Source organism: Neovison vison, chromosome 7 (assembly GCF_020171115.1).
Source record: "Neovison vison isolate M4711 chromosome 7, ASM_NN_V1, whole genome shotgun sequence".
In the NCBI taxonomy this organism is placed as follows: domain Eukaryota; kingdom Metazoa; phylum Chordata; class Mammalia; order Carnivora; family Mustelidae; genus Neogale; species Neogale vison.
The window spans coordinates 149,864,769-149,886,343 of NC_058097.1; the positions used below are offsets into that span (position 1 = coordinate 149,864,769).

The 21,575-nt window shown below is 56.7% G+C and overlaps 1 protein-coding gene across 1 annotated transcript in view; it reads right to left on the bottom strand.

The window, feature by feature from the left end:
- ARHGEF17 (Rho guanine nucleotide exchange factor 17) overlaps positions 1-21,127 on the bottom strand; it is a 54,030-nt gene extending 32,903 nt beyond the window's left edge. The window contains exon 1 of the mRNA XM_044258581.1: positions 17,591-21,127. Coding sequence (XP_044114516.1) covers positions 17,591-20,782 — 3,192 coding nt within the window. The 5' untranslated portion in view covers positions 20,783-21,127. The remainder of the gene's footprint in view (positions 1-17,590) is intronic.
- Between the last annotated feature and the right edge of the window lie 448 nt (positions 21,128-21,575).

Genomic DNA, 21,575 nt, shown 5'->3' on the forward strand with positions numbered 1-21,575 from the left:
CCCAATATACTGGTGTTGCCCCAAGCCCTTCCTACCACTCTGCCATTGACCTTCAACAGCTACAGCCTCTGGCCTTCATACCCACCCCAAAAAGATACTCTAGTTCTGGGAAAAAATGGAGTGGGAGTCATAACCCACACTACACACCAGAATAAATTCCAAATGGGTCAAAGATTTAAATGTAAAACATAACAAGAAAACATAAAACACCAGAGGAAAACGTGGGGAAAGTGCCTTTTAACCTTGGAGTGGGAAAGGGCTTTCTAACTGCAACTCCAAATACAGAAGTCATAAAATAAGAGCTTGATAAATCAGACCACACAAAAACAAAACCTTCTGCAGGGCAAAAATATGCCATAAACAAAGTCAAAACTAGAGTGACAAATCTGGAAAAAAGTATCTACAACTCATAACCCAGACGATAATAAACTCAATATTATAAAGGTTCATAGGAATTGATGAAAACAAAAAGCCAACAATCCAATAGAAAAAATGGGCAAAGGGGAAATGGCTCATTGAAAAGAGAATCCAAATGTCTCCTGGACAGGTGGAAAGACGCTCAGCCTTGCCCGCTGCAAGATAAATGCAAATTAAAACACACTGAGATGCCATTTCACCTCTCAGACCAGGAAAATAGCACAGGTCCAACTCGGTGATGCTGTGAGGACACAGTCTCCTTATGCCGGCGGTCCCTCCATGAAACATCAAATCAGAATCACATATACCTTTTGTCCCAGCAATCTGACTAAGACATTGCTCTAAACATACACCAGCCCCCATACAAAATAACCTATGGACAAGCTTGTTCACGACTGCACTGCTGGTAATGGCAAAAGACTGAAAATAACCTAAACATCCTTTAATGTGGGCTTCAGTACAGATCCGGTAGTCAGCGTGATGGGACAGCCTACAGTGCGAGAAAGAATACACAAGCTCTTAACGCACTGAGAAGGGAAGATCTGGGCCGAGATCTCACTAAGCAGACAGCGGTGTCTGTCTGTGTGGAAAGTGGAGGGAAGACAGTGCATTTGCTGGCCTTTGCATATAGGATTCATAAGAACTGATAACCAGGTATCCTGGGTGGGGCAAGGTGGGTACTAGGTAGCTGGTGGGAAGGCTTTTACCCTTTTTGATTTTTTTTTGTGTGTTTTTTTTTTTTTTTTTTTTTAAGATCTTATCCATTTGTTTTAGAAAGAGTGTGCACATGAGAGCCGGGGGAGGGGAGGGGGAGAGAATCGCAAGCAGACTCCCCACTGAGTGTGGAGCCCGACTCTGGGTTCGATCCCCCGACCCTGAGATCATGACCTGAGCTGAAACCAAGAGTCAGATGTTCAATCGACTGAACCACCCAGGTGCACCGCCCCCCTTTTTATTTTTCGTAACCACATGAGTATGTCACATATTCAAAATCTTAATACATACATTGAATTTCCATTTCAGCCTTTGCGACCCTCTTTATCTCCCCTCTCACCCATCAAAAGCTTAGCTTCAGTCTCTTCCCCAGGAACTGTCCCTTATGCACACTGACTTTCTGTGCTCCCCCCCCACCTCCAAGCATCTCCACCTAGGCCCCCGATCACCCCTGGGCACTGCCCTGTGTTCCCAGCCTATGCACAGGACCAAGTCCCAAAGGGGCTCCTGGTGAATGAAAACCAGATTTCACTGGAAGAAGGAGGGTTTGTTCTGGGACCCTGAGTTTGGAGCCTTTGTCTTTGCTTTCTCCCTTCAGCTTCCCACTCGGTCTTCTCTTGCGCAATGCCAGTGTCATCTGTGCTCTCTTCCAGGACACTTTCCCTGCCTCCCTGCCCTGCAGCCAGAGAGGAAGTTCCTAACCCCTTCTGCAGAGAACTGTCAAATTCCTCCTTCATAGCTGCCACGCCTCCTCAAGTCAGGCAACCTCAGAGCTGGGCTTTGACCTCAGAGCCAAAGCTTAGAGATGAGTCCCCAGCCTGGATGAAGGACGCGGGGCTGGAACTTGCTAGGCAACCCTGGCAATCCTGCCTGTCTCTGGGCCACAGATACTGACTGTAAAGTGAGGTCAGTCATGGGCAAAGTCATAGCAGGCTGGGAATCTCTGCCCGTGAGAATTCAGTAGGTCCCCAAGCCCTCGGAATCCCACCCCACCTCTCCAAAGCCCCTTCCTATGGCAAAGCTCTCATCCTATGACAGCTGCCGGGGCGGGGGGGGGAATGTTTGAGCCTCCCTTGGAGAACTCAGCCTATCCTTCTACCTCAGAGATGACTCTAAGCTGTTCCTGGTGACCCCATACACTTCTTCTCATCCCTGGGACCCCTCCTCAGCCAGGCCAGGTCATTACCCTCCTCTTCCAACTTTACGATTTCCCACTGGTCCCCTGTGGTCAGTGTTCTAGCCCAACCACCGCAGGCATTATCACCTTTAATTTTTAAGGAAACCCTATAATAGCTGCTGTCATTGCCATCACCATCATCCCCATTTTACAGGTGCATGAACTGAGCCACGGAGGGATTAAATATTTGCTCCAGGTCACACAGCTAAGAGGAAGAGCAGGAGTTGAACCTGAGCCATCTGGCTCCAATCTATTCTAGCCATTACACCAACACAGCTGGACGTAGGATCAGAGGTGAGCGCTCAGGCTGCCCCCGACACTCTGGGTGCCCCGGCTCTTGCTGACACACCAGCATCAGGTCAAATTTCCCCATCTCCCCACACATGTCCCATCTGGCTGCATGATGCTCCCGCCACAGTGATTCCTCCAGCCCATCACACTCCTATATACCAGGCCTCAGCAGATGCTGGTCTCTGCAAGGTGTGTCCACCCCCGTCTTTGTATCGGGCATTTCTGCCTCCACCCATGTTTTTGATGGCCAAGGAAGTGGGAGCCTAAGCTAGGTGGCAGGCCAGGTAGGCTGGTGCCCGAGGTGGGCAAAGTCTGGGTTGCAAAGGGTCTCGGACTTGCCAGGTGCCTAGCTCGGGCCTTCTCTTGACAATAGCTGTTCATACTTCCAGTGACTCTGAGCTCTGGGGGAGCCTTCCTGATTCATCTCAGTTGAGCCAGCTTCCTCCCCCTGTCCTCAGCCAGGGATGGAGCTGGGCCAGGCAGCATGCCTATGCTGGGGGCACGGCTAGCTGCTATCCCCCTGCCTCCTCAAAGGGCCTGTGCCTTCCCGGAAACAGCAGTCAGCAATCAGGGCCTCCCCACCACTCTGAAAGGTCGTTTTCCTAATCAAGCAGGGCCCAGCCCAGCTCTGCAGACCCCTGGTAGGGGACATCGCCTGCTCATTGGAGTCCCAAGGTAGGGTGCTCCATCATCCTGGCTCCTTCTGGAGACATGGCCCCATCAGGGTTTGTCCCTGCCCAGGGAATCTGGCTGGGTGGAACTTCTGAGCCTGCAGAGAAGCTGAAGGGAGACGCTTGTCCAGCTCTCAACCCACCTCCCTGCCCCCACCAGGGCCCTTCTGCCCCAAACAGGGATTCTCTGCCTGAGTCCCAGGGGGCTCCATGGAAGCACACGGGGGAGACAAGATCAAGAGGGCAGATAGGCCCCCACCTCCACTTATATCAACAAGGTTCCAAGCTGACCTGTTTTATAGTTCAGTGTCAAGATTCCTCTAGAAGGTAGGGTTCCACTATTTTAAAAAAAGATTTTATTTATTTATTTGTCAGAGAGAGAGCACGAGCAGAGGGAGGGGCAGAGGAAGAAGCAGGCTCCCGGCAGAGCAGGGAGCCTGACTCGGGCTCGATACCAGGACCCTTGGATCATGAACTGAGCTGCAGGCCAATGCTTAACCTACTGAGCCACCCAGGCGCCACCAAGCTATCTGTAAGAGTTTGGAAATTCCTGCCCCAGGGTGAACTCCAGACTTTCAGGGCTGGCCTTTCAGACTCCCCAGAACCCACCTGACTTTCTCCAGAACCAGTGGGCTTTCATGGCACCCCAGACACACCAGGGCTTTTCCATCACAGGCTTCTGCCTTACTGGTTCTCTCTGACAGAAAGGCCTGGCCCCATTTTCACCAGTAAGTCCTGCTGGTTCTTCAAGGTTCCAGCCACATTAGCCTCCCTCGTCCTCAGCCACTTTGGCCTCCTTCGGATCCTCAGTTCTCAGATGGGGCTCCCACCTCTTCTTGGGGCAGGAACCTCTGTCTGTCTGTCCTGTAGCCCACATGCTAACCCTACAAATATAGGTACCAGTGGGCGACAGTGGAGCTGAATTTTAAAGGTTACCCTGGGCTCTCCAAACCCATTACCCAGGCTGATTCCAGAGTTAATTACCCAGGGCTCATTAGAAAAGCTCGGAGCAGCTGTGGAGTCAGCTCAGATACCCCGCCAGTGACAGCGAGCATCTGGGTTCTCCCCCTGGGAATGAGGTCCTGCTCCAGGCAGAACATGGGCTGAGGCCCCCTCCCGGACACCTGGTTCCGGCACCCACCGCACAACCTAGCCCCACATGCTGGGTACTCAGGGTTTCAGTGCAGGGACAGACGACTCTGTCTGCATGTCCCCAGATGGATGATGACTGTTTACACTGCTTGTTAAGTTGACCTCTGGCTGTCCCTATCTACTCCAAGTCTGCAGTCATCAACACTTGTTCTGGGAAAGGTGTGAGAGGTTCCCAGGCTGGGCCCTCACTTCTGATATCTGCATAGACGTCTTTGTGAATACGGAAGTCGACTGGGGATTGAAAAGTGTATGAGTGTGTATGTGTGTGTGTGTGCGTGTGTATCTGCCTGCATGTTGCGGACCTCAGGCTTTGCCATGCTGGGTTCATACCATAGTCAACTAACCCCATGGCACGTGCATTGTCTGTGTAGGTATATAAGAACTTCCGACCTGAGTGCTCTGCCAGGACTCCTCTCCGCATTTCTACCCCAGGCTCAGGGCCCAGAGCTGGCTGTTTCTTCTCCAGCACCCATGGCCCAGGCTTGGCCACATGGAAGGTGGCCTGATGACTGAGGGGAGGAGGCCACAGTGCTGCCTGAGGCCCAAGAGTTAAACTCAGTGGGATAGGGCTCAGGGCTAGGGGCCCAGAGGGAGACCGGGGGTGGGGGGAGGCGGCCTCTCTGGGCTCTTTGTCCAAATATGGAAGGTTTTTTTGTCTCTATTTGAGTCACGCCGGCCATGGCCCAAGAGATCTGCTTTCCAGATACTGCCGGCAGGACCGCGCCAGCACCGTCTGGCCTGCCCCTACCCACCCCTCCTTCCCTCGCTTGTGGTTCATCTCAGCACCTTTCCAACCCAAAGCTTTCTCCACAAGCAAGGAGCCTGACACCCACCTCAGCTGCACTCTAGCATCAAGAGAAAGGTCCCTGGGCCAATGGTCGGGGGAGACGCTCACTCCCTCTGCCTGTCCATCACCTCCTCTTGCAGCCCAAGGGCCCCTTATATCCAAGGAGCCATTTAGCTAGTATTTACCGAGCCTCCACTCTATGCTCCTCCTTGGGGCTAGGACTGCGGACTGCAAAAAGAGTGGGTTTCCCGCGTCCAAAGCGGAATCCACTCTCCTCCCTCATACCCACCTTGGTGATGGCACCGCCCCCACCCAGGCGGTCTGAAAGCCAGGAGCCTCCGGGACGTTCAGAGATCCTGGAACCAGACTCCAATCTCCCGCTCAGTTAGCTTCCCTAACCCTGGCGAACTACTTTATCATGCTTTGTCCAAGTCTCCTCATCTAGAAACAGGGATGACAGTATCTCCCACGGGCGGCTGTTGAGATTAAATGAGTGGATGCATGGAAGCGCTCAGACCAGCGCCCGGCACATGGGGAGAGCTCGACACGCTTTGCTGCCACTACTTGTGACCTGCCCCCACCCAAGTTGCACCATATTCAATCAAGTACTATGGGCCAGATCTCCCTAGACTTTGGTCCACTTCCTTCTGAATCTCTCTGCCACGTTAGACCAGCAGCCTTGGAGTGAGGCCAGCCTGGGTTCTAATCCCACCAGCTCTCTCCTGAGCTCTGCGATCTGAGCTAGGAATCTCACCTTCCCTGGGCTTCAGCGTCCAGTTCCCACCTCACCTCCACCCCTACTTGGTACTGGCTTGGGACAGTACCCTTTGCCCATCTGCCAGCTCTCACCTGCCTGGGTGCTCAGGCCTGCCATCTCCAGGGCAGAGCCCATACAGGGCTGGACATGGGTGGTGGGAAGAGCTCTGAGCAGCCTGGGAATTCCCCCAAGGGCCGGCCCCAGCTCTCCTCCTCCTGCCTTCCCCACTCCCTCCACATTATTTGTTGAATACATGTGTTTTGATGCCCTGTGTGCCAGGAACAGCAGGGTTTGGCAAGGGTGGGGCCGCCTGACCAGAACCATGTACCAGGCCACGGAGTGAACCGGGGGCCCCACCCACATCTCCACACCTCCGAACCTTTGAGGTCTGTCGTCCACTATACTCCTGCCCCAGAAGAGAGGGGTTGCAATCAGCTGCTGGTGGAGGGGAGGTGATACCTGACACGCAGGCTAGGATACCCAAGGGGGCACCTCCCTACACAGGGCCCTCTTCTGAAGTCCTGGTCCTGGCCTCCAGCCTCTGTCTGGCTCTGTGAGAGGCGGGGAGATACAGGGACAAGAGACAGCCAGTAGGGGCGAGGCTGGGGGAGGAGGGCAGGGAGAGGAACAGAGGAGGGAGGAGAGAAGAAAGCACGAAGCCCCAGTGAGGGAAAGGCCTGGTGTGAGTGAGGAGGGAGGAGGCAGCTTGCAGCCCAGGCCCTGGGTCCAGGTGAAGGGGTGGGGCAGGCAGGATAAGGGCCTGCCCGGCCAACCTCCTCCTCTTCCCCCTCTAGCCTTGGGGCCAGGCCGAGGACTATTTTTAGCCAGGGCTGAATTTAGCTGTTCCCTCGGAAATTCCTCACCCGCCCCAGGCACCGCCCCCGCTGGCCTTGGGGAGAAGCCTGAAAGCTCTGGTCCAGGAGGAAGGGAGAGGAGGACCAGGGTGCAGCGAGGAGCTAGAAGATTACTTAGGCATCTGATGAGGAAACGGCCTCCGATCAGGCCCCAAATCTGAGTTACTCCTCTCTCTACAGCCCACTCTCCTCCAGGAAGGCTTCCAGGACTGCAGGGCAAGAGAACAGCACTGGTCTTGGGGTTGGTGGTACAAATATCATACGGATACTTTGTCTCTGACTATAGGACCCACGTGAGCACTGCTAGCAAGGTGGCCTTCCTGTCTACTCACCAGTAACTCCACCCCCAGCTCCTAAGAGCCTGCACAATCCAGAGCTTTCCTGGACTCTGCCACATCTGGGACTCGCACTTCACAGAAGGGAGACTGAGACTGAGTGACTGGTCTTGGGTCACAGCTAGCAAAGTAGCACAGGCCTGCTCCTGCCCACCCCCCACCCAAGCTCCCCACCCAGGTCAGTCCCAGAGGTAGCAGGACTGGGGGTGTAGCCTGGAGCTCTGCTCTTCTCTGGTGACCCCACTGAGAAGCAGGCACTTCTGCTGGAACAGGAGGTACTGAAGTTAGACAGGAAGCAAATGAGGCACAGAGACATGGACCTGAGCTGGTTCAGAGCTCCCTTCCCCTTCTAGAAATGCAGAGGAACATTCAGCTCTGAGGCAGGGGGATGACTCAGATGACGGAGCATTCTGTCCCACTGCCCTATTCTCGAACTGCAACAAGGGAGGCAGCCCCGCCCCCCTTATGCTGCTTTCTGGTAGGGCCCCTGAGCCTAAATTTAAGTTGTCAGGTTTTACCTCCAAATGATCTCCCTAGTAAGTCCTTTTTTCTCCATCCCTGCATCACCTGTACCCCTTAGCTCAGGCTTCTCATCTCTTGCTTTCTCCAGTCCACAACCAGAGGATGTTTTTGAATGTGTCCATCTGGCAATGCTCCTCCTTGGCTCCTAACCTTCCATGGCTCCCCACTGCCCACAGGACAAAGCCCGGCCCATTTAACTTGGCACTTCCAGCCTTCAGCCTGGCACCCGCTCACACAACCTCTCCCTGGGTGCTCCGGTCAAACGGGGACCTCTCTGCAGACACATATCGAGGCTTCTTTTTCTTGCCTGGTTCAGCCTGACTCCCTAAAATGCCAAGTGACCCATGCCATCCCCTGTCTCGAGAATTCCGAGTGGCCCCTTACATGCAGCAGTCCAAGGGTGAGGCTGGAACAGCAGTGAGGTGCCTGGTCCACTATGTCTCGGCCTTGGGGAAGACCCCTGCCCTTGCTGGCCATCAGTTTACCCTCTGAATAATGCTGGGTTGAGGGATAGTTAGAAGACATAGCTGACAGCTGGTTTCTCTCTCTTTCTTTCTTTAAGGTTTTCCTTCCTTCCTTCCTTCTTTCTTTCTTTGGGATGAGAGACAGGGACAGCACAAGCAGCAGGAACAGCAGGCAGAGGGAGAAGCAGGCTCCCTGCTGAGTAAGGAGCTCAATGTGTGAGATGTGCAACCGGACCCCAGGACCCCGGGATCATGACCTGAGCCAAAGGCAGACACTTAATCGCCTGAGCCACCCAGGCATCCTGACACAGCTGGTTTCTAAAGATCTTTCCAGGTGCACTTCTTGGGACCGAGGGCCCTATCCCTCTTCTTCCTCCTCCTGCCTCCTGGCCTCCCACGAAGTTGGCGATCTTACCCCCACACCACACCCCGCCCCTTCCAGGGAGACAGAAGGCAGAAGGGGACAGTGAGAAACCAGAAGTGAGACTTCAGTGACACAGGCAGCCAAGAAAGATGGAGTCAGTAGGATTTTTTTGGGGGAAGGGTCCCTTCCTGTCCTTCCAGCCCTTCCCTTCCACATCTGCTCCTTGACCTCCAGTGCCCTGTCCTGGGAAAGGACTGGATGTTTGTCTAAGGGGGCTCAGGGGGAGGGGTCTCAGCAGTCCCAGGAGGCTGAACTGTGGGGCTGGCTGGCTGGCTGGCAGCCAGGACACCCCGCCTCCCTCCCTCCAGCTCCTTGCTGCTCTGGGGCAGGGCCTGCTCACCCCCTGGGAACCAATAAACAGGAAACAGACACCAACCTGGCGCTGGCTCCCTCAGCCTGGCTCCCTCCAACACAGTCTGCCTGCCCCCCCACAACCCCACTGGCCCAGGACCTGCACCCCCTCTCCTTGGCCCCAGAATCTCAGAACATCTCAAATGCATGAACAAAATCAAGCTAAGAGGTATGGACTCCTGGAAAAAAACGAATCCTCCATCCTGAAAGCGCAAAATTCCAGATTCTACACTCTGAACTAGCAATCTCGAAAGCACAGGCTCTTAAAGTAGTCACTGTTCTGAGAGCTTCTAAACCCGGGGTCCTGGGCTGACAGGGTAGGACACTGAGGTTCTGTGCTAAGATGAAATGACTTGTGAGTTTTCACACAGTGAGGGAGCCAGAGTCTACTCTGAGATGTTAACCTTCATTGTTCTGAAGCCCACCAGGCACATGGATGGACCCTCAGACTCCCTGGCTAGGAGAAGCCACTGAGCCCTGCTTCAGAGGCTGGTTCCAGTGGGTCTAGGGCTTTGACCAGAGAGGGCTCTGGCTCTGCTTAGCCTCCCAGGTTGGGGCTGGTGGCAACAAAGCCAGAGGGAAAGCTGGAGAGAAGAGCAAGGACACTGGGTACTTGATTCTACCCAAATACCCAACCTTCTCCTCTGCCCACCTCCCATCTCCAAAAGCCGGGGCTGCTGGGCCACCAAACCTACCTAGTCAGTACCCCACCTGCCCGCCTGCCCAGAGCTCTGTCCTCTGCTTTAAGTTGGAGAGGGATGCTGGGAACCTGAGCATGCTGGAGTCAGTGTCTATTAGAATCTTAGAATCCTAGCGCCTTGCCTCTCAGTAGTGAAGGGAAGAGCTAACGCTCCTTGAGCACTCACTATGTGCCAAGCCCTCTTAGCAGGATTCCAGTTAATCTGAACAATAATCCCTGTAGATGGAGGCGACAGTGCTGAGGAGTCTCTATATGCTTACCCTGCTTGCCCTGGTCCCAAAGCAGCCTCGGGGAAGAAAGGATCTGGGTCACGCTCCTGCCCTCCACATGCCCCCTCCTGGGAAGTGCTTTGGTCTCTCAGGCCTGAAGTGGCCTGACAGGTCCTCTGGTCCCACGGCACCAGTGTCACCAATCCCCAGTGTGCAGCTCCTCCCCATCTGCCCGAGCTCCACCTAGGGCAGCTCCATGGAGATGGGATTCCCACTCCCTTCCTAGACCCTCACCTTCCCTCTTTGCCCTGGCTCTGAACGGCCCTGCCAACGGCGCCTCCTGGAAGCTGCTTCATCCCAGTTTTTGGTCAGCAAGCTCAGGGCTAGCTGCCCCTAAAAGACAAGCCCACCCGTAAGACCTACGGACACTTTTGTCCCTTTCTCATCAGGCCAGGGCTCAGTCACCCGGTGGATCCCACCCACCTCAGGGGACAAGGACCCTTGTTGAAAAGCATTGTCAGGCAGGGATGGTGTCCAAGCTTTCCCTGTGTGTCCCCACTGCCCCCTAAGGGACTCAACAACTGACCGCAGAATGAACGAATGACAGATGACAAATGACCCTGGGAAGAAACTAGTGTGGGACAGATGCAGTAGGCCTGTGCTCGTAGGCTCCGCGTCGTGCCCAGCACCTCCCGGGAACTCTGGATCTCAGGGGCTGACAGCCTGGCCCCTCTCTGACCTGTGGTAGGCAGAATAATAGCTCCCAAGGATGTCCACGTCCTAATCCCTGGAACCGTGAATATGTTACCTTACGTGGCAAAAGGGACTTTGCAGAGTACGGATCTGGAGAGGAAGAAATTATCCTGGATGATCCGTGTGGGTCTAAAGTGATCACTGGGGCCGGACAAGAGGGAGGCAGGACGTACAGGGTGAGAGAAAGATTTGCAGGTGCCATGCTGCTGGCTTTGAAGACAGAGGAAGGGGTCACAACGCAAGAAGTGCCCGCAGACACCATAAGCTGCCCAAGGCAAGGAAACAGGTTTTCCCCTAAAGTTTCCAGAAAAAACCCAGCCCTACTAACACCTTAACTCTTAGCACATTGAAACCCTTTTCTTCTGACCTCCAGAACCGTAAGACAGTATTTGTATTGTTTTAAGTCCTAAATGTGTAGTAATTTGTCACAGCAGCAACGGGAAGCCAATACACCACCCATTCGCCATCCCGGACTGGAATCCACTACAGTCACTCTGACCTCAGGTGCTGACTAGCCTCTCCCTCAGTCTCTCCCGGCCTCTTCCGGAGTGTCTCAGAGCCACGTGACAGCCCCAGGCCCAGGACAGAGTTTAAAAAATCCCAGCTAGGCCCCAGCCTGAGCCCCACAGCCTGCCACCCGTATAGGGAGAGGCCTCACATGTGTGTGTGGTGGAGCCCAGAGCAGCCGCCAGTGCAAAGGGCAAGGCCTCAGGGGCCAAACCTAGTGAGGCCCAGCCCCACTCAGCCTCAGTCTCCTCAGCTGCTTAATTCCAGTTCTTCAGTCTACAAATTGGGACCTGCTCAGGGAAGCTAGTGCCTCTCCCACCAGCCCTGGGATAGGCGGAGAGTTTCCATCCTGGGGTCCAAGAGCATGGAGGAATTTGTGGCTCTGAGGGGAAGCGACTTACTTAAAGCCACACGCCAGGAAACTGGAGAGGGTAAGGCTGGACCCCGTCTCCTGACCCCTAGTGCAGACCTCCATGTGCTCCACCAAGTCATCCCTGGTGACCCTGGCTACTGGAGGGGTTGGTTGTGGACACCCCGCTGGGAGCTCAGATATCCTGGCTGGGGCCCCAGGCCCCTGCATGTCATCAGCTGGAGCTCACTCACTGCCCAGGGCCTGGCAGCCTGGCAGCTGTCCTCTGCCTGGGTCCACCCCTGGAATGCCCCAGAGGCTTGGGCTGGAAGTGGGAGGAGAGGCTCAACTCCCAAGGCGGGGGCATTGGCTCCAATAGGCTCCTGCTTCCCAGGGGACCCAAAGCCCCTGTTTTAGGGCCTGCCAGCGAGGCGCCAGGCTGCCTGGGCACATTTCCCAACAAGCACGGCAGGGCTTCAAGCCTTTCTGGGAAACATGGGCTCCCCCTTCCCCCACCCTACTCCGCCATTCTAGCCAACTCTGCTCAATGGGAACTCTGTGGGGCCAATGTATGGCCTGGGTGTCAGGATACCTGGGGCGAAATCCCATACTTGAGCCATAGGGAATTAGGCAAACCTCTGTCTACTCTGGACCTGCTTCTTCATCCATATACTGGGTCCAGGGCAATGCCCACATGCCTAGGGGACCAGACGGGAGGGACAGAGTTACCTTAGGGTGGCGGGAGCTCCCTGTCCCAGGAGATACGCAAGTTGGAGCTGATGGGCGTCATTGTGGCTCTAGAAGAGACACCAGTAGGACATGGCACTGTTGCTATCCTCACGAGGGCCCTATGGTGGTTCCACCCTCCTGCTCTTGGAGCCCAGCCAGTGTGGTTCTGCAGGGGGCAGTCAGTGTAGTCTACAACCCCATGATACTCTGAGGGCTTGATCAACTCCCCCCTCCCCACCCTAATCAACCCCTCGCATACTGCCCAGCTATGAGAGCCTCAGTAGCTCTGTGTTCACCTTGAATGCTGGGGTCCAGGCCCTCACAAAATGCTATGGGCTGCAGCAGAAACCCACTACTCCCCGACCTCGCTCTAGCAGAAGCCACCAGCAACTCTTAACCCAGATTATCCAGTGACCTCCTTACCAGCCTCCCTGCTTCCACCCTAGGCGCCTGCAGCCAGAGCAGACCTATGAAAGCCTAACTCAGATCAGGTCACTGCTCTGCTCAGAACCTTCCCGAAGTGCCTACCCCATCTCACTTCCAGTAATGCTGGAGTCCTCTTATTGGCCTATGACATCTACCTCCAGCCTGATCTACTCCCACCCTCCCTTTACCTCTCTGACCTCATTTCTGCTTTGCTCCAATCACACAGTCCTGGGGGTAATTTCTCCAACACTTCTACCTCAGGACTTTTGCACTTGCTGTTCCCTGCCCAGAATGTTCTTTCTCAGAAACAGCTACCTTGCTTGCTCTCTCACTTTTTCCAGGCCTCTGCTCAGATCTCACTTTTTGAGACAGGCTTTCCCAGACCTCTTGATCTAAGCTAATACTCCCTCCCTGTCAGTCTCTACTCCCTTAACCTGCTTTCTTTCTCCCTAACCCCATCACTCCGACACATAATGTATCCATTGACACACAGGCTTCCTCATTAGCCTGGAAGCTCCAAGAGGCCAGGCCTTTGTTTTGCTGGTTACTGTATCCCCAGGACCTGGGAGAGTGCCTGGCACTATCTGGGAACCCAGTATCTGTTAAATGGATGAATACATTGCTCTATCAAGGGTCACCCACCTGGCGTTGAAAACTCTCCTAGTTTTTTCAAGGCCAGGCTCCAGGCATAGCCTCCTCCAGGAAGTCTCCCCTGCCAGCCCTTAGGTCAATTCCTCACCATTCTAGAGTCCCTTCTGGCTGCTTCTAGATTCTACACTCTCCGAGTGTCTGGTTCCCCAGGCCTGGGGGTGCCTCCATCTGCTGCTAGGCACCATATGAAGCCTGAGATCACAGATGTGGGGAGGGGGCAAGGGGCAGGAAGCAGGAGGGGCAAGTCCCTACACTGGGAGGGTGCTGGGGACAGGATTAGCAACAGCCCAGATCATCCCAAAACCCAGCTGGTTTCAGAAATGTGGGGGATAAATGTCAGACTCAACTCTGGCCCATCCCCCAAGTCTTCCATGTTTGTGGGGGCGGGCAACCCATTTCTGGACTGTACGCCCTCCAATAGTCTGGGGCCCCTTAGGAAGGAGTAGGGGAGCAGGGAATAAAAGGGACAGCCCTCTGCCTGTCCTCCCCATCCCACCCTCCTACTGGGTGACAAGATTTTTAATTATAGATATTTGGTACAGCTCAGAACTCCAAATGTCCTGACTGTCTCCCCTCCCAGAACCAGTTTCCATGGAAAAATCACAGCAAAGAGCCAAGGAGGGAGAGGAGAGAAACCCCACCCCCATGGGTTCCCTGCTAAGGGGACACAGAGAGAAGAAAGGTGATGAAGAGTTGCAACCCAGGCCTTCCTCAGCAAGGCAGGGATCTGGCTAGGCAAGCTGGGGGTGGAAGGCGTATCTGCCAGGACAGGGGGTTGGTGCTTGGACCTGGCATGACTTGCTTTATTGTGTGACCTTAGACCCAGCATCCTCCTTTCTGAGTCTTAAAGTCCTTTCCAACACACCCCCAGATCCCAGTGAATTAAATAACCACCAGGAAGGTGTTCAGGCCATTAGGGGTATGCAAAGGACACCCCCCGACTCTTCCCGACCCTGTCCCCATTACTTAGATGGCAGGCCAATCCCATCAAGAAACAGGGATCACCTGGGTTCCTTCACGTCTAAGATACTGACATTCTAGGACTCAGCGGGAAAATTCTAAGAATCCGGCACTGGAAGGTTCTCAAAGCTCTAGACATTTGAAGAATGAAACATTCAGAGTATCTGGCATACGGTAAGTACTTAATAAATGTTAGCCACTGTTACTGCTATTGCAGTATGCTAAAATTCTGAGAGTCAGTCCATCTGTGATTCTGAGACACAGGCCATTTCCTGTTCCGGGCTACATCTGTCAAGGGGTTATCAGCACCTGGGGGCAGAAGACTAGGCTGTAAGACTCTGTACTCTAGGGCCAGGGTAGGGGAAGCCCTGGAAGGAAGAGTCTATCACGCAGGCTACTGTGGTTCTAAGTGGCAATGACAAGGTGTGTGGCAGGAGCAGGGCATGGAGGCTCCAACAGCTCTGCTTGGTCCCAGCAGAAACGCGAGCAGGTGTTCAGAGAATAAAATGACCATGAGTTAGTCCTCATTCCCTGGGCTCCTAGGTTCTCACAGCTGTTGCACAGAGTTGCCTTTCTCTTCCAACAACACTCCAACGCTTCCTGTTTCCCTTGACCATTCTGCCAGCTGTTCTCTCTCAGAGCTTCAAAGAGCAGGCTGTCTAACATCCCACTGTGCAGATGGGAAAATCGAAGCCCAAGGTGACTCTGCCCGGGTCTCAGAGGGAGTCAGAGGTTGAGCCAGGCCTGGGTGCCCAGGCCACCCGCTCACAATGAGGACATGCCATGAAGAGGGCAAATGCAGATTCTGGGTTGGGAGAGACCTGAGTTTGAGGGACTCCCCAGGGCCTAGGGTTGGGTCAGAGGCCACCCCTGCCCTCCCCCACTCCTGGGCCTCTCTTGTTTGCCCCTGGCTGGGTTCAGCCTGGTTTCTGCTTCATCAGCAAAGTGTGAAAGCCTCTTCTCTTCCCTTCTTATTCTGGAGCTCACACCACACCATCTCCACCCACAGCCCAGGGAGCGTGACTGGAGCCCCAGGCCCGAAACAAGGGAACATTGTCTCTTCCATGGAGGCCATACGGAGGGGGTGAAGAGCTGCTCCCCATCTTCCTGGAGGCAGAAGGAAGGGGGCAGCAGAAGGGATTTGGGCTAGCAGACAGGAGAACTTCCAGTTTTATGAGGGGTTTGGGGAATTAGGGGATAGTGATTCTCTTTTGAGCCAGTTCAAGTCCACCTGGTAATACAGAGGCTCAGAGTGCCCAGCCTAGTGCTCAGAAACCAGGAGGGGGCAGGGAGGAGAGGCCACAACTGGTCACTGAGAAGCAGCGGGGGCAGTGGAGCCTGTTTTTCCACCCCCTCTCTCCAGTTCCTAGGGAGGGAGTGGTCACACCACCCACTCACCTGACAAGAGCCTGCCAGGCAGAAATCATTATCCCCATTTCACAGAAGGGGAAAGTGAGGAATGGAGCAGGGATGTGATAGATCCTAGGCCACACAGAGATCTGGAGCCCTGGCTCAAACCCTGCTCTTCCAAATATAGACTTACTAGTTCTCTCCTCTCCGAGGCAAGAGGGAACATCAAGCTAGGCCTAGAAAGATGGGAGAACTAGAGGGGGCTAAGGTTTGGAGGCTGGAGAGCAGCTCTGTTGAGGACAGGGAAAAGCTGGTATTATGGGGCCCATATGCCCCACCTCATAGCCCTCCGGGGGTGGACGGGGCTAAGCTTCTCCCTAAAGTTGGGGGACAGGTGGACGACATGAAGGGAGGCAGACCAAAAGCCAGTTCTGCAAAAACTCCCATCTCCTCTCTGGGTCTCAATGCTTCTTCTTAGGAGCAACCCCTTCCCATAGTTTCCCTGAGTCCCTGATTCATTCCTGCCTTCTTCCCTAATTTAGCCTTCAAGGCCCCCTGAGGAGATAATGCTATGGGAGAGACAGCTGGGGAAGGGGCCCTGGCAGGAGCTGCCCTTTCTTCTGCCCTCCCCCACCCATGTTCCACTGACAACAGGCACTGGAGTTCAGGGCATCGCCGCTGTCCCACGAGGCTCTCTCGAGGAAGGACTGGTCCAAAATTTCCCCTTTCCCCACTCCCTGCCTGCTGGCTCTCTCTGTGGCCTCCGTGAGAGACACCAGAGCCAGGACGAGGGGGAAACAGAGAAAAAGAAAGAGACACAAAGAAAGAGTTCAGAGGGGCTGTGAGAGTGCTGGGAACTGGGAGTGACCAAATCAGTCCAGGCTTTAGGGTTTCCAGGCCCTTCGCACGGGCAGGGAAAACAGTGGACATGCAGGCCGTGGATGAAATAACCTGAACCATCCCCACACTAGACCCAGAACCCAAAACCTAGAACCGAGCTTCCAGGACAGGTGCTGGGCCATCACGGAGCCCAGAACCTATCTGAACCCACAGACAACACTCCAGGGACATCTGAAGGCAGAAGTGGGGGCCTCAGAAAGATGGAGTCCCCATCTGGCCGAGGAAGGGGGAAACATTTCAGAATCACTAGGAAGGGGGTGGTGGGCAGGGAGAGACCAAAGTTGGCAGGATGGGGGGGCCAGTGCAGAGTCAACCCTCCTGTGGGAGCAGGAGACCCTCCCCAACTCTCTCCAGGCCTCTGTCCGCTAGGCTCGGGCAGCCTCTTCTCGGTCCCTGCTCTCCCCTGCAAGTCCCTGCTCTAATCAGAAGAGGTGCCGGCAGACCTCAGGCACCAAGGACGCCTCAAGTCCAACCTGTGAATTCCCTAATCTGGGCAGCAACAGCTGGATGGAGGCATAGGGACCCTGCCCACAGGCCTCTTCTTTCCCAGATGCAGAAGTCGAGGCACAGAGAAAGGCCGGGGCCACCAGAGTCCTTTGTGGAGTCTTTTCTGCTCCTCCGTAAAGTAACAGCTGTCCCTCTCTCCAATTCTCCCAGGCTCGGGGACAATCCCATGTTTCAATCTGCCATAGGAGAGCCACAATAGGAAGTACAAACCTGTCTCAGCTGTGGGCTCCAAGCCCTAATATCCTACAAAGGGTCTGGCCGATAGCGAAGTATGACTCAAGAAAGACTCACACGTCCTTGTGTATTTATAAAAAAGAACCAGATAGAATCTGTAAAAGCAGTCCCTGAGAAACAGCTAAAGGACTAGATTAGAACCCTTTGTAATTATCACCCAGAACACTGCAAAGCAGGCAAGAACCTTCTTCATCAGCCCTGGCAGAAGACTTCGGGGCCTGAGTAGACAGGAGCCCTGTGTCATTAACACCCTTAAAACTACCTGAGTACTCCTAGGACCAGGAAAGCGTCCTTAGACCAGGGCACTGACCCAATGAGCACACTCAAAAGGCTCCTGAGGAAGTCAGCTCCCGTGGCCTTCTTTGCCTCTCCCTCCAGAGCCCCCCACAAAGGACTCACCACCTGTGGCTTGCTGCAGCACTTGCTGGCTGGGGCGGGTTCATCTGGGGCCCGGGCTGCCTCAGGGGGCTTGGCCTCAGCAGAAAGCACTGCAGCAGGGGTCAAGCAGGGCATATCCACAGGTCCTGGGGCAGGAACCTCACCAGTGTGGAGGGTCAGCATATACTGCTTAGTGACATCCTCGAGTGACGGCGCCTGCAGTGCGGTGTGGGCTCTGGCGGGAAAGCCCACGGGCTCTGGCACAGCCACAGGGGGGCCGGCAGAAGTCGGAGGCTCAGGCACCATGATAGGTGTGAAGGTGGCAGGCACACTCGCGTGGCGAATGTGTTTGGAGGATGGCCGGGCCCGAGACAGGCTGCTAGTCTGGTTCTCGTTGCCTTCCTCTCTCTGTAGTTCCTGATGACTGCTCCGGGCTGGGCGCTTCTTGGAACCCCGCCGGATAAGCCGTGGGGACAGAACATCAGCCAGTTTAGGGTCAAGATGGAAGTCACGGTGGGCAGTGGAGGAGGCAGGTGGGGTCTTGGGTAGGGCCCTCTCAGACTGTGCCCGGCCCCTGGTAGGACTGGGCTCTTCTGGTTCTGCCCGCCGCTCTGCAAGAATGGGCTCACTGCTAGATGGAGGCAGCATGGGCTCAACTTCTCGGATGGGCTCCCCTCCAGGGCCCTCAAATCCAGGCCCAGCCAGCTCCCCACGGCGGCTGGGGTCACTCAGAGATTTCTTCTTGGGGCCTTTGCCAGCAACCCTGTCATCCACCACTTGCCCCAAGGCACCAGGCCCCTGAACAATATTCTGAATTACCTCCTCATAACCCTTGCTCTCTTCACTGCCCACAGACCAGTCACTGTGGCCACTGGTCAGGCCCTCGTCCACAGCTGGGGCTGCTGGAAGCCCTGTCTTGGGGCTTAGCGAACCCAAAAGGTTGCTATCCACAGAGAACCCAGAGGGCTCCTCGGAGGTGGCAGCCCGGTGGCGCTGTGGAATTGGGTCACTCAGAGACCGGTAGGCCTCGCCAGCCTCCCCATTGCTCAGGTCAGTCCCACCAGGCCCTGAAGGAGGGACTTTGCGTCTCCGTCGGAGGGCACCTGATGTGGGAGGGGTATCAGGGGACACTAGGGCCCACCCTCCCAGACCATCTTCAGCCCCAGGGCCATAGTGGTTGGTCTGGGCTGAAGATGAGGAAAGGGGTCGCCACACCCCTGTGGTACCCAGGCTACAGAAAGCTGAAACAAGAGGCTCAGGGTCCGCCCCAATGCCCTCGTCTGTCAGACTAGACTCGGGACCAGAAAGCTCCTCCTGGGACCGCTGCCCCTGGGTCATGTCTCCTACCCAGTCAGGGCTTCCAGAGGGGACATCACTTCCGTCATCCTGCTGGGCACCCATTCGCTGGATCTTCTCAAAAACCTGACGGGCCTCTTGTACATACTGATCCTGGACCACCAGGGGCAGTGGGTCCTCCTCAGTACTTGGGCCTGCCAGCAGGAGCTCAGAGGAGCTGGGCTTCAGGGTACTGGTGCGCGATGGGCGGCGGGCCTCAGGCTTCTCAGAGCAGGTAAAAGACTTTGCCCTCCGCAGGGTGGCTGTCAAGTCTTTGAGTGTGGGGCGGATGCCAGGTGATGCTGGGGCTGGGGCAGGTGTGGGTCCAAGCTGTGCCCCGGGGCCACCTGCTGATGGTGAGTCTCTGCCGTCTAAAGGGCCACTGCCGAGGTCATTGGGGCGTCCACTGGGCTTTCGGACCCTCAGCTCCGAAAGGTCTGAGCGAAGGAAACTGAGCAGCGTCAGGGTCTCTGAGGCAATATCTGGATTTGACAGGGACTTTCGCTGCCGGCTCTTGTCCAGCTCCAGTCCTCCATCTCTCAATGCCCTGGTGGTGCCCACAGGTCCCTTGGTGCGGCTCCGAGGCTGAGGCCTTAGGAGCCCCTCTCCAGCTCCAAAGCTAGGGGAGCGGTACATGCCCCAGCCCCCAGAACCCCGACTAGCCCATGGGTCCTCATCCTTGAGGGTCTCCGTGCTGGAATAACGGCTGCTACCACGGGACCCTGCTGGGCTGGCTAGGTATGCAGGGAAGTTCACTTTGGCCACGCGGAAGGTTCCCCCCACAGTGTCAGACACCGGCCGGAGTCCCTCCTGGGGACCTGGTCCACAGGGAGGCAAGCCAGTACCCCACTCTCGGGCTCCTTCCTCACTACAAGCTCTTGGAGATTTGGGGGCCTGGGGACTCCTGGCTCCCCCAGCTGAATCCATGCTGCCCAGGTTTAACCCATAACTGTCCGGCCTACAGTCCTTGTCCAAGAGGGAGCTTCCAGGCCTGGGTCCCGGCCTCCCACCCCAGCGGTGGCCGCCCTCACCGTCTTGGTCCTCGTCACTGCCCGAGGAGTGGCCTCCGTGGTAGGCCGGACTCTGCGCCCCGGGAGGCGGCGGGACCTCCTCTTCCTCCTCGCTGGAGCTGGCAGCCCGGCCGCGGCTGACAGGATAGGAGGAGGCGATGGAGGAGGAGCAGGAGCAGGAGGCCCGGGCCCCGGCCTGCGGTTGGGAGAAGCTATGCCAAGAATGTAAACCATCCGCCGGACGCTGCGCCCGCTCCTGTTGCTGCTGCTGCCGCCGCCTCCTCCCCTCGGTCCCTGGGCCGGGCAGCGGCCGCGCGGAACGCAGGCCCGCCAAGGGGAAGCACGTCCGAGGAGGTGGCGTCGGTGGTTGCCGGGGTTCGCGGGCCGGGGGCTCCCACACCGCACCGTCGGGGCTGGGCGTCCCCGAGGCCTCGGAGTCCGCACTGGGCCGCCTGGAGCCAGGGCCGCCGAAGAGCTTGCGCATCTCGGTGACGCTGGGCCAGGCCCCGCGCGCCGCGCCCTCCGCCGCTTCTTCCGCCGCCCCGGGGGAGACGCCCCCGTCTCGGGCCCCAGCGTGGTCGTGGTCCAGACGCGGCGCGTCGAAGCGCCGGGAGAGCTGGCGCACAGACGGCGAGAGACTGCGGAGCGGGCGCGGCTGCGCGGGGGCGGCCGGGGGCCCCGACGCCAGTTTGGACACGCGCCGGGAGGGCTGGCCCGGGACCGACGCGGCGGGCCGGCACGAGGCGCGGCGCCGCAGCCCGGGGGTGTCCGTGGCCTCCTCCCTCGGCCCGGGCCCGCCGCTCCAGCGTTCCAGCAGCTTGAACGAGACGCTGCGATAGAGCGGGGACCGGGGCGCCCCGTCCGCCATGGTGGCAGCACTCACTCTGGGGGGGCTGGCCTCGGGGAGCCGCGGCCAACCCCCCCCCCGCGCCCTCGCCCCAAAGGAGCGCAGCAGCCGGGGTCCGAAGGCCTGGGTTCTGCAGCAGCAGTGTGAGGGGGTTTGCAGGGAGAGGGCGCAGAGACTCAAGCAGAGGTTTATCTGCCGCCGCTCAAGTTTCTGAGGCCGCGGGCGGCATCGGCTCCATCCAGCGCGGTCCCTCCCGCCTCAGCGCCGACCTCCGGGACCGGCCCCCTCTTCTGCCGGTGCGATTCGGAGCATCGCGGCCTGGCCCGGTCCGGGCAGGATCCCAGTGCTCTGTTCCTCGGCTCCGTGCCCGCCAGCCGGCCTGCCTGCCTCCCCTCGCGCTCCCGCTCCGGCTCCCGCTCCCTCCCTCTTGGCTGCTCGCTCCGCGCTCCCTTTTGTTGCAAATAAACTTTGTGGTTGAGGAAAGGGGGCGGGAGGCGGGGCCTCGCGCCCAAAAGAGGGGGTGGGCTCCGGGCGCGCGCAAGACTGGGAATCGGGATTTGGAGGGGGTGGGGAGGGAATCGGGGAGGAGTCGAAGGAGAAACAAGACTGCTTGAGCACATGTAGACCGAAGCGACCCTCAGAGGACCCCTTCTGGAACCCATCGCCAAGCTGCTCCTCCAAGGACTTGCTCCAACGCACGAAACCTCTGAGAGTGGTCAGCTGCGCCGACAGACAGCCGGGGATGCACTCAGACGCTTCTGCACCGTAACACCTTCGGCCAAAGGAACTCAGACATGGCAACCTTCGACCCACA